At 36.4% G+C, this 13,686-nt stretch overlaps 1 protein-coding gene across 1 annotated transcript; it reads left to right on the plus strand.

Annotated features, from left to right (window-relative positions):
* The first annotated feature begins 420 nt into the window (after positions 1-420).
* Positions 421-13,541, plus strand: LOC110171889 (transmembrane protease serine 2-like). The gene is made up of 13 exons (XM_020937694.2): positions 421-435; positions 549-681; positions 4,737-4,829; positions 4,911-5,024; positions 6,504-6,633; positions 7,098-7,208; positions 7,642-7,685; positions 8,885-9,041; positions 10,689-10,861; positions 10,957-11,058; positions 12,749-12,879; positions 13,294-13,446; positions 13,524-13,541. The coding sequence occupies exons 1-13, from the start codon at positions 421-423 to the stop codon at positions 13,539-13,541; spliced, it is 1,374 nt and encodes a 457-aa protein (XP_020793353.2).
* The last annotated feature ends 145 nt before the right edge of the window (positions 13,542-13,686 follow it).

Consider the following 13,686-nt stretch of genomic DNA (forward strand, 5'->3'; position numbering starts at 1 on the left):
ATAATTGTGGTGCAATAAAAATACCTAGAAATATTAAATTAATGAAAATGAAATTGTAAACTTTTGTAATCTGTCCTAATTCCTCAGACTTCTCCATCAGTCACTCATTGACTCAGCTATTGCAGCCTAATGTTTACCTGTACAAACCAATCAAGAGCCGTGACTGTTCACTTCAAGAAGGTCTGTGTGGTGATGGATGGATGTTGAAGAAGAAGGGATCAAAGAAGAGGTGGAACTTAGAGGAAAGGGTGTGGCTTAGGTAGAGTTAAAACCATTAGGATCATACAGAGAATAATAGGAGATAGAGGAGATGCTACAAATGGGAAAGTCGAAAGTACCACAAATAGTCAATTGAACTTACAAAGGGATTGCCTTAATTTGTTGCAAATTTGGGGATTATTTATACATCTTTAGAAGAAAATGTCATCTAATCCGGTAAGTACAACATATACTTCTGGTGTATTTAATGTCCCATACTTCTATTATTATTATAGGCAAACTGAAAAAGTTTATATTATACTATTTGATGTTTTGTATTTTATCCACAGTGTGAGGACTTGAGTTCCAGTCTGGTTCTTGCTGACAACAGTCCCCCCAGTCGTATGGATGTCAGACCCCAGTACGTCCACCACATTGCCCAGCCTCTTCCTCCTGAAATATCCACCTCCATTCCCAGAAAAAGTAAGAAATTAACATTTATCTCAGACTGGTAATTTAAATGTGCCTTTCTGAGGACAAAAAAACAGCAACTCTAATTTCATATCAAATAGTTTTGTATTTTTACTTCACTTAAAGGTGCACTCTGTCTTTTCTGGAGGAGGGTCCATCGCCTGCTTGTTTCTATGGAGATAGATAGATTTTATTTGCACATATATTAAAAACAACATTTTGAACAGATAGAAACAGAAATCTTATAAAACCTTATCGGTCTTATAATATCACCTCCCCTATAGACATGATTTTTATCACAACAGTCATGAACAGACAATTTGACTTTCAGTAGTCCAAATATTAAATATCATTACAAATCAATGTTTTAATTGTCTTGTAAAATCATCCAGTGAGGAAATTGATTTGAGAGTATTTGCTACATTATTCCAGAGGGTGGGGCCTCTGAACTTGAGTGTGCTTTGATTTATGGAAGTTCAGATGCTCTACCTTTATTTTATTTTATTTTATTTTATTTTTTTACGTATATTTAATTACAGGTGGTTTCACAGCTCAAAAATACCTAGAAAAACAAGCATTCCTACTGTGAGCGGGGTTGCCTCTCCTGTAACTTGGTCTGATTTGGTCTCCATGAAGATAGAAAGGTTTAATGCCATACTGTGAAACATTCCAGACAGAGCAATAACATCTCCATGGGGGAAAAAAAGCATTTGACGGTCCCTCCTTCAGAAAAGTTATACAATGCACCTTTAATGTTGCATGCTAACAAATTACAGCCTAATTTGAATTTAGACGAGGAAAAATTGCATACTTATAGCAAATAAATAATACATTTTATTTATTTAGCAGCTTTTCGGGATACTCAAAGCAACAAAAAACAATCAATGAAATGAAATTATTTTAATGATCAAATGCAGTTCTGAATAGATGAGTCTTGAGTGCACTATCTTCTAGTGTTGTCACGGTACTAAAATTTCAAACTCAATTTCAGTACTAAGGTATGGACTTGATATTCAATATATTAAACAATAATACTTTTGTTTGATCTAAGGTCCATCATTTGCTTGTTTCCAAAGAGATGTTATTGCTACAGGGTCTCTTTTATAAAACAATATGTGGAACTTTGACTGAAAGAGTAGAGATTAGTGTTGTCAGGTTACAAAATTTTCAAACTTCATTTTGATATTAAGGAGTAGGCTCTATACTCAATACTGATTCTGATACCACAATGATAATAAATAACACTATTTAGACAATAGAATGTGATTTTCAACATTAAATCATAGTACTTTCTTTTATATATGTGGTCTTATATCTGTGTAATCCCTCAGTGGTCCAGGTTGGTTCCTCAGTGATCCATGGGTGTATACTAGTCTACGTGCTCGTATATTTGTTCTGATACAGCTCAAAATCATTCTAAAGCTATTCAGGAAAGCTTCATTTCTGTCCTGTGAATGTGACTTCTTTAGTATCAAATGAGTATCCAGTTTCTGTACTAGTTTTATTCTCGATTAGTATCTGATTTTTGATACTTTTGCCAACCTTCAATCTACAAATAAGAGCCAGTAATCAATAGAGTGCTTGACAAGACATTTTAGTAATATGGTAAATTCAATTCAATCTTTTCTAAGAACACATAATATCTGGTTCACAGTATAAAAAAATAGTAAGAATGACAAATTTAAATATACAGTTCATGCTATAATGTATACAGACAAGAGCGCCAGTGTCTTTACAGCTTAGAGGTGAATCTGACAGAGCTCCTCACAGGACACACTAGAGCTTGAATGATTTGATTGCTCAGATTCATGGCTCTACATATAAATGAATAAATACAACATCTGATTGTGACAACACTGGGTCTCACACCACAAATTACAAACATTTCACTGGCGCAACAAAACCTTGGCACTTTCAGGAATATTCTCAAAGAGTCATTATAGATCACTAGCCTGATTTATCAGCCGGTTTCACTTCGTAGAAACCCGTCTGACCTCACAGCGTTAGAATTCGTTTGCTCGACGGTTAAGGGGTACTTTTTATCATTTAACCAATCGCTGCTATTTGGTCGTGACATATGTAATGCTCCGCTAACAGGGCTAACTGGTATATTAAGCTTTTCCCAAATCCTGTAGGAAGAAGGGCAATAACGTCTTTCCCCTTGATAAAATTCACCAAACATTCTCTTTGTTCCGGCTTTAAATCCTCGATCTCGGGAATTCTTGCCAACACAGAATATATGGCTCTTCCCTGATTGGCTGGTGCCCGAACTCACACTTCCAGGGTTTTTACGAACCGTCTAGTGTATTCCAATCCCTGACCTAGTCACTGGAGAGAAATGAAATTGAGTGGAGGCACTAGGTGGCGCCAGCCTGGCTAATAGGCCACTGTCAAACTCTGTAAACTCTTTTTCTTGTTGTTGCGCCAAAGATACGCAGTGTACAAGGGCGAGCAGAAACATTTAAAAAGTGAAATTTTGACATCACTGGAGCACATGGAGAACTTATGAACCAGCACATTGGCCTGACCGTAAAACTTACACTGCTGCCTACACATGTTTCTGTCTTGTGAGAGGTCACTGGCAGTGTTGGGGAGTAACGGATTACATGTACCGGAGTTATGTAATCAGAGTACAAATTATGAGTAACTGTATTCAGTTACAGTTACTGTTTCAGTGAGTGGTAATTGGATTACAGTTACTTTGTTGAAATAAGTGGATTACACAGCAGTATTTTCCTGTTTTCACATTTTGGGCTATATCCCTTTTTTTGTTGGTTTTTTTGTTTTGTTTTGTTTTCGGTAATTCTACTCATTGCCAGACACTAAACTAGGTCTAAACCAGGACTAAACCAAGACTAAAACCAGGACTAAAACCAGGACTAAGCCAGGACTAAACCAGGACTAAACCAGGAATAAACCAGGACTAAAACAGGACTAAAACCAGGACTAAAACCAGGACTAAGCCAGGACTAAAACAGGACTAAAACCAGGTCTAAAACCAGGACTAAAACCAGGACTAAGCCAGGACTAAACCAGGTCTAAAACCAGGTCTAAAACCAGGACTAAACCAGGACTAAACCAGGACTAAACCAGGAATAAACCAGGACTAAAACAGGACTAAAACCAGGACTAAAACCAGGACTAAGCCAGGACTAATCCAGGTCTAAAACCAGGTCTAAAACCAGGACTAAAACCAGGACTATACCAGGACTAAACCAGGATTAAAACAGGACTACACCAGATCTAAAGCAGGACTAAAGCAGGATTAAAACCAGGACTAAAACCAGGACTAAACCAGGACTAAAACCAGGACTAAAACAGGACTAAACCAGGACTAAAACAGGACTAAAACAGGACTAAAACCAGGACTAAACCAGGACTAAACCATGACTAAAAAAGGACTAAAACAGGAATAAAACCAGGAATAAAACCAGGACTAAAACAGGATCTAACAGGATTTAACAGGACTAAACCATGCTGTGCGGACCGTGTCTCCTCCTCTTCTATCAATAATATTTTTAATTTGGTTCAGTAAAATCTGGGCTTTTCATTTTCTTTTAGCAAACAAAACTTCTTATGTGAAGATATCCTCGTCTTTGCTTATCTACAGCAAATCAAGTAATCCAAAGAATTCAGATTACGTTACTCACTTTAAGTAATTTAATGGATTACGTTACAAACTACATTTTGGGATGTGTAATCTGTTATCTATAGGGGAATACATTTTAAAAGTAACCTTCCCAACACTGGTCACTGGTGACATAATGCCCAAGATATCTGACCTCATCTGTGAGTTGGAGGGCACTCCCGCACAGAGAGAAAACAGGAAAGGATAGCTTTTTGTCCTCTTTTATTTTTACAATCAGTGATCATGTGACTTTTCATAGCATTGTACTTAATTAATGTTCAAAGCCATACGGGGAACAGATACTTACAAGCTGCTGTAGACCTGCACTGTTAGGGCATAGCAGTACTAGATCATGTGCAAACACGTAATGCACACACAGAAAGCAAAACATGTATGGAAACTTTAAGTCTTGTGAACACATCTTATTTTTCTTTTCCAGGTGCCAGAGATAAATGCATTAATGTGGTGACAAAAAGCCTATGCTGCCTCTTCTTACTCCTGATCGTCATTGTCGTCCTGCTCGCTTACTACTGTGAGTACTTTGTTTACCTTCCATTTTTACCATATACTTTGCTTTTTTTTACACTAAATGGCCATATTGTTTTTGCCCCAGTGTCATCTCCTTGTGCTCATGGGCTGCAGTGCGGAGATGGCAGTTGCGTGTGGGACTCCCAGTGGTGTGATGGGGTGGTAGACTGTCCGGGGGGCCAGGATGAAGCTAACTGTGGTAATTAGCATCAAGTTTCAAATTGTTCATGGAGTTTATAATATTTTTGTCACATAAAAACATTAAATGGATAGTATTCTGATTTGAAATTTCACAAAGATGATCTATTTTAATGAAAGATATTCCCACATATTCCCAACATGGTCAAATCAAATATCACTATGTCAGAGGTTACTAAACATTCATCATGATTGTAAAGGTAAAAACTTACACCACTGGTCAAACGTTTTAGAATACCACATTTCTTCCAGTTTTTTTACTGTTTACTGTTGACCAAAACATATTCTAAACTTTTGATTCATGAAAGTGTCCACCTTTGGCAGATATAACAGCTGAACACACTCGTGGCTCGCTCTTTTTAGAATAGAAATCAAATAATCTTCAGAAAGTTCTTCCCAAGTCTGTTGCAGAAGTTCCCATAAATGTGTGGCACTTGTAGGTTGCTTGGCTTTCACTCTTCTTTCCAGTTCATCCCAAAACCAGCTCAATGGGGTTTAAGTATAGGGACTGTATAGAGACACTCCATGTTTTCAAGTTTACCATCTTGTTCTTTTTTCCTGAGGTAGTTTTGACAGAGCTTGGACTTGTGTTTTGTTATCTTTTTTTTAACCTCTGACTGTTCAGGACTTACTTTTGTACCAGTTCAAGCTTTTCATTGGACTTGCAATAAATAACTGGAAAAATTAGGGTGTTCTAATACTTTTGACTGGTAGTGTATACTAACAAATCAATATAAAATAATCCAAAATGTGCTTTGAATTTGCAGTTAATGTACATAAAAAGACAAAATGAATGTTTTTGGATTAATCAGCATATAATTTACTGATAACAACTGTAATGCTGATTTATTCTTAATCACAAGAACAATGGATTGCATGTTGGCCAACTTTATACTATAGTCTTGCATTTGGGTTGCCAGTTTCAACACTAAAATTCAGTTGCTTTAAACTTAAAAGGACTCTCTGATGTGAATCCTCACTAATTAAAACTCAAGTACCTGCAGCCAAATCAGTGCTAGTGCAGCCTCTGCAGCTCAGAGAGTGAATTCTGGAGGTTCTGAGCTTTCAAATGAGGCCCAAGAATGAGAAAAACTTGTACGTAGTAAGAGAACAGGCCACATACTGTTTCTTTTGGCCAGTAGACTTTGGGTTAGGGATTTTCATTCTAGCTTAGTAGTTGTTTTTTTTTTCTTTTTGATATGATTTGTACATTGCATTTACAGTTAATGTCATATTAACTAGTTTGATTGTTTATTAATCATAAACATAAATTTTGATTCCTCCATGCCATAAACAGAGGTGGCTTTTGTAAAATTTATTTTTGAGAACATTTGTAATAAAACACTTAAAACTAGCAGTCTTCTTCGTGTTTTTATTTGCACTTTTTAGCTTGCATCAGGAGTCCTAAAACCTATTCTAGCTGGCGTCACCTTATGCCATCCCCATAATGCCAAATCAATATGCTGGTTTGTGTGCGCAGTGCGGGTGCATGGGTCAGATTTCCTCCTTCAGATCTACAGCCCTCAGAGTCAGAGCTGGAGGTCGGTGTGCGCTCACGGCTGGACAGATCTGCAGGGCGGAGCCAGCTGCCTGCAGATGGGATTCAGCAAGTAAGATGCCTATTTGTCCCATATATTTCTGTGGATTTATGGTTTATTTAAAGGTGCACTGTGTAACTTTTCTGAGTTAGAGGTCCGTCACCTTCATGTTTCTATGAATATGTCAGTGCGCTGCTCTGAGAGGTTCACAATATGACATTAAACAGCTCTACCTTGCATTTACTACAGCTCAAAAATACAGAGAAAAACAAGCAGTCTGACTGTGAGTGTGGTTGCCTTTCCACAGATCTGACCTGTAACTTGGTCTGGTTTGGTCTCCATGAAGATAGAAAGGTTTAATCCCACTGTGAGTTCCCCTTTTGGATCAATAAATTTTGTCTAAGTCTAAGTCTAAAAAACATTCCAGACAAAGCAATTACATCTCCATGAACAAAAGCATTTGACTGACCCTCCACCAGAAAAGTTACACAATACACCTTTAATGTAATGTTTAAATGATTTAATTTTTTCAACAGGAGCACGTACTATAAGTCAGATCAGCAGATATCAAACAGCAGTGACGGATTTCTGGTTGTGAAGGCTGATATTAAACCTGACACTTTCATTGTAAAACAGCTTATTCAGAGGTTAGTAAACATTCAGTGTGACTGTAAAGGCAACAGTATAAATTTATAAATAGGCATGTAACGATATCCAAATCTCTCGATACGATATTTTCACGATATGCATCTCACGGTATGATATTTATTGCGATATTTTATGGAGGTTACCAAAATAGTGAATATGCTTCTTTTCTGTCATAATCCAGTATATATCAGTGATTTCATCATGTAAATTGGACTGAAACAGCAGCAAAGGATCATGGTCTATGTAGTTCCCTCTCTTTTTTAGCGGTTGCTGCACCAAAACAATGAATTTTAAAAAAAGAAACTTGTAATTTTATATATAATGTGATAGCCAACAATATTACTTTTTATGATATACTGATATTTCGGTTATTGTTACATCCTTATTAATAAATAAATATAAAATAATCAAAAATGTGCTCTGAATTTGCAGTGATACCTGTCCCAACAACAGTGTGGTGACCTTGTATTGTACAGGTAGGTCTATGGCTTTAACACATCCAAAGAACATTAGAACATTAGACATAATCAACATACACTTGCTCTGGTTTTGTTTTAGACTAGGGCTGGGTATCATTAAAAAGCTGCCGTGATACATAGGCCACGATACGTTTTTGATACAGTGTACTTTCAATTTAACATAAGCCAATATGATATATTTGAAATAGTTTCAATGCGGTTCAGTAAAAAACAAAGAGTAAATCATGGTCGTGATACTAAAAGTCTTTATTAAACCACTAAGTTTGTGCAAAGTTAATATGAAAAACACCCATTTTCTCATCAAAACACTAGCCGCATCTCATTTCTCTTTCCTCGCTCCCTTCTCCTTGATTCTGCAGGAAATGGGTGAGGAAGTCCCGCCCACAGAGAAGACACAAGGAGGTGAGAGGATATAAACTCCTCACTGAGACCAATAAAGTTTGATTCTTTTATCTGATGTCTGTTTCTGAAGCCTCCCTCATGTTTACTGCGGTTTTCTTTGGACACTTAATCTGACACATTTGATTGACAGCTGAAAAATGGAGAATCGAGGAGAGGAATCAAGGAGAAGGAAGCGAGGAAAGAGAAATGAGACATGGCCAGTGAAAATGTATTGCATAAACAAGTTTTCTTTCTCCAAACAAGCAACACAACTGTAGCCCTTTCTTTCAGTAGGGATGTAACAATGTTCAGATCTCACAGTACGATCTTTTCACGATATACATCTTACAGTATAGTATTTTTTGTGATATTTTGTGGAGGCTAACAAAATTGTGAATATGCTACTTTTTCCTCTTAAAATGCCTTGACAAGACTTAATTCAAAGAACTAAGATTTAAAAAGTGCTTAGAACTGTTATTTCTTCATGTAGTCTGCACCAAAACAGAGCAAAGGATCATGGTCTATGTAGTTCCCTTTGTTTTCTTTTAGCTATTGCTGCACCATAACAATGAATTTAAGCAAAAGAACTTGTGATTCGATATATTGTGACAGCCCAAGATATTATTGAGAGACTTTTGACGATATGATATCACGATATTTTGGTTATTGTTACACCCCTATAATTTTGTAAAATACATATGTAAAAATTATTCTACACTATATCGATACAACAGCCCACAATATTGATACTGTATTATTACATTAAACTATACCATATATCGATATTTCAATGTTTTTCAACACATTTATTTCAGACTGTGGCATTGGTCTGAACTCCAGTGGCAGCAGACAGCAGGCGGCCCCCAGCTCGTGGCCCTGGCAGGTCAGTCTGCAGTTAGAAGGCACTCACCGCTGTGGAGGAGCACTCATCTCCCCCTACTGGATACTCACAGCAGCGCACTGTGTAATCAGGTGAGAGGCCACAGGGGCTCACTAGACTCAAAACCAATTTATTGTTTCTATTGGGTGAGTAGAATAGTAGATTAGAAGTTGTTTCATTGTTTAAAAATACACTGCTAACTGCTATTACTACATTTGGCTTAGGTTTAGTTGACACTATCAGGAGATGGAGATGCCACAAATTGAAACGTAGAAAGTTTTGCAAATAGTCAATTGAAGTAAGTACCGTATTTTCCGCACTATAGGGCACACTTAAAAGCCTTTAATTTCATCAAAAAACGACTGCACGCCTTATATATATGAATTTATTTGGGTGTCTTAGTACGACTTTAGTAAACCACAAAGCCGCACCACTTGCAGCATTACGGCATCGCGGAATAATACGTACTGTGATTCCTTTTAAATCAAAAGGCCACCTGTCAAGAGACACGCTTACGACGCCGACTTTAAACTCAAGGCTATTATAAAGTTAAACTGCGAGCTGTGTGGGAGCAGTGGATGAGAGAAGGTGAAGACACATTCACCAAGAGAGGGAGATGGCGCCGAGCGACTTACGTCACGATCTGTCAATGGATCATGGATGCCTGGGCTAAAAATCAGTATCAACTGTGGTCCGAGCTTTCACCAAGACTGGAATCATCACTGAACTGCCAGGGAACAGTAATGACACTGACTCTGATAATGAAGAGAGGGATGCGGGCGTGCTGGACGCTGTAATCGCCCAACTGTTTGAACAATTATGAGTTATTGTGAATACGCTAACTATTTAGCTCTCAGACAGTATATTTTTACGCGTTACAATTGAACAAAGTTGAGAGTTATTGTGAACGCGCTAAAAAATGTATGACTGACTTATCTAACTGTTGTGTTTTGATTGATGCACCTTATAGTTCGGTTTATATGTGATAAAAGTTCCAAAATAGTCCATTCAATGACACTGCGCCTTATAATCCAGAGTGCCCTATAGTACGGAAAATACGGTACATAGCCTAGTAGTATTAGCCTACTAGTATTGATGATAATTATATATATTATTATTTTTATTAGCTCAGTAGAATAGTAGATTTTCAAATTGTTTCATTGTTTAAAAAACACATTGCAAACTGTGATTACTACATTTGGCTTAGGTTTAGTTAAAACTCTTAAGGATATCATACAGAGAATATTAGGAGATGGAGGAGATGCCACAAACTGGAATGTAGAAAATACTGCAAATAGTCAATTGAAGTTACAAAAGGATTACTGCTGATTAATTTGTTGACAATTTTGGGATTATTAATAAATTTTTTATTTAAAATGTCATCAAATTTTGCTGGTAAGGTTGTAAAAATAAATAAATAAATAAATTATAGGGAAACTGTGATTATATTATCGATGATGATTATATATTATATTATTATTTTTTCTGGCTCAGTGGAATAGTAGATTTTCAAGTTGTTTTATTCATTTAAAAAATACACTGCTAACTGTGATTATTACATTTGACATAGATATGTATCTTATGAATACATTTATTTTCACACAGATAGAAAAATTATGCCTACCACTGATAATGACAAAATTGCTTGAGTACATGGGGTAAAGCAGCTAAAGAAACAAAATTAAACAGTTATTGTGTAACTGGCTCAGGCTCAGTTCTTGTGTATCTACGGTCTGCAGGGAGCCCTCCCCACAGAGCTGGCAGGTGTATGCTGGAATAGTGGGAGACTTAGACACTCTGTTCACCCCAGTGCACAGTGTGAGCTCCATCCTCCCCCACCAGGACTATGATCCCATCACACAGCAAAACGACATCGCTCTCATGAGGTTGGCTAATCCTCTGGACATGGCAGGTGATTCTGGCTATAAACTAAATAAACTGTTTGTAAATCCTGCATTATTTTTTTGGTCAGCATTTAATAATTTTTCCTAAATTTTATACTCACAGGTTCCAGTAATATTCGACCTATATGCCTCCCCACTGTGGGCCTAAGTTTTGCTGATTCACACTCATTCTGGATAACGAAGTTTGGTTACAACTTAAATGGCGGTAAGATCCCAACCCAAAAACAAGCACTGTATAATTTTTATTTTAAATTGAAGTGATGATCTGTATTTTTTATTTTACAACTTATACTTTCTACGTTTTCCATATGAATTCAGTGAGATTGAACTCACTGTTTTTCTTCTCCTGTAAAGCAAATTCGAGTGTGTTAATTCAACTTGTGTATTGTTAATTTTAACACTATTACCATGTCATATGGGGTCCACAATAAAATGAGTTAAAACTACACTTTCCAAAGTGTAGAAGGCTCAACACTGGTAAAGTAATGTAACCACACTCCTCACTGAATTTGACACTGATTAAGATTTTTTTTTTTTTTACACTAGTGTATGGTGAAAAACTAATAACTCTATATTGCTATATTTTAACACTTTAAAGTTAACACTTTATGAAGTAGAAATGGTGTAGAGTGTTTTTCATGTTACACTATTCAATAGTAACTCTTTCTTCACTAAATACAGTGTAACTGCTGTGTGGTCATTCTAGTTCATAATCCCTTTTACAAATGTAAAACAATGAAAACCACCACAAAATACTATTTCAACTTAACTTATATTAAAACAATGCACATCATACAATCAACACAATTTAAACAAGTCATATGACACAATATTATTTTTGCAAAATCCAACTGACAGCAGGAATTCTCTGTGTCCAATCAAGATCTTGTTTTGAATGGAATTCAGGCTCATCTCCAAAAATGAGAGGAGCATGTCTGACTGTTTGAAACAAGATCTTCTCTCCATTATATAAACATAACAATGTTCACAACAGAGACAGTCCTGCTAATTATGAAACATTAACACTGCAGAAACTTTTTACCTCAAGAGTCAGTCTTTCACTCTTGAGGTTTCTTTTGACACATCCAACGTCCATGTTGTAGACAGTTCTTTGAATACAGGTGTAAAGTTTATGAGAGTCTAAAGACCAAATGCCTTGAAGTGTTCACCAAATTCAGCCAGGTCAACGATGACATAAAAAACCTTTGTCCTGCAATAAATGATAAATCTGAATTTTCGTCCAGTTACTTATAACTTAAGTTACTTGAGGAGTAGTTTCCCCGAATACTTTTAACTAGTTAACACATTTTTGAACTTCTACTTTTTATTTAGACTTGAGAAATATTTTCTTGAAGTAACGATACTCTTAATTTAGTACAATTTGTGGATATTTTACCCAATTTTTATGAACATCAGTGACGGTACCATTGACTGTCACTGCTAAGTTATTTAGCTTACTACTACTAGCATTAGACCAAATATATTTAGTATTTTTATGAATTAAATTAACTGCAGAGTGTCCTAAAAAGGTAAAGTAATCTGACCCGGGGCATGTGAGAGCTCAGGTGGTTGGACTTGAGGCTCATTGAGTTCAGGTTCTGCTGAAAAAGAAACACTATTAGCTCTTAGCTTAACTTAGCTTCCGACGGTGAAATGTGGCTTTTCTCTCGGACTGTAGCTCTCCCGCTGGAAACGTTACAAAAGTCCAACACTGATGTAGTGTAATATTCAAAATATAAGTGTTTGACGTTAACACTGTGAATCAACAACTACTTATTTTACTCTACAGCACTGTCATAGTTGAAATAACTCTTTACTATGTTGAAACATATCTGGATTTTCTTCACTTTACTCACCACAACACTTAATTTAACACTTTTGAATTTGCTGTGCAGATATACTGAGTCTATTAGAAGGCCAGGTTTCCCTTGTGGACAGTGCAGAGTGCTCCTTTGACTACAATGGCCTAGTGACAGAGCACATGATGTGTGCCAGTGAGAAGGACACTGCCACAGACCGCTGCCTGGTGAGACACACTAACTCCCACTGAATATTCTACCTCCTCCCTCTGTGTAAATACTGATAAAGGCATTGTGCAGATGTGTAATGTATTTGCACAAAGGGAGCAGACGTTTATTTATGCTCTTAAAGCAGTCTATGTCTGAGGTGGATAGGCACACAATAAACAAAAATTCAATGGAAAAAATCTCTAAATCTGCAAAAGTGTAGTAATATAGGGATGATTTAACATGGAGACAATGTACTTTCTGTTTCAAAAGTACTTTTTCAACATATTTACTCTTCAATCAGGTCAAGTGTTCTGTCAGATCTGTGCCCATTGTCTACTACACTGTCTCGTCAATTTCAGTCTCATATAGTTTCAAATAGTTGAACCCCTAATGAGATTATAAATGAAATAAAACACTTTTGTTTGTCACAGACGGACAGTGGTGGGCCCCTCATGTCCTTGTTGGATGGGAGATGGTGGTTGCTAGGTGACAATCTTTGGGGGAGACACTGCACTGAAGACTATAAACCAGATGTTTACGCCAACGTCACTTTCTACTTGGACTGGATCTACTCTCAGATGAAGGTACATAACAGTATATTTTAATATTTTATACTATTACATATAAAAAAAAACAAACATTGTTTTATTTTCTCTTACAGAAACATCAGAATGACTAATTCAAGTAAAGAACTAAACCTAATACAGTGTTGACATTGAGAATTATTTATGTGTATTATTTATTCAAATATATATTGAAAAATAAAATGACTGACCATATGTGCATTAATTTTTGTTATTCTGTGTCTATTATTAGTGATGAAA

The sequence above is a fragment of the Boleophthalmus pectinirostris genome, unplaced genomic scaffold (genome assembly GCF_026225935.1).
Source record: "Boleophthalmus pectinirostris isolate CB_2022bp ecotype Guang Dong unplaced genomic scaffold, ASM2622593v1 HiC_scaffold_9, whole genome shotgun sequence".
Taxonomy (NCBI): domain Eukaryota; kingdom Metazoa; phylum Chordata; class Actinopteri; order Gobiiformes; family Gobiidae; genus Boleophthalmus; species Boleophthalmus pectinirostris.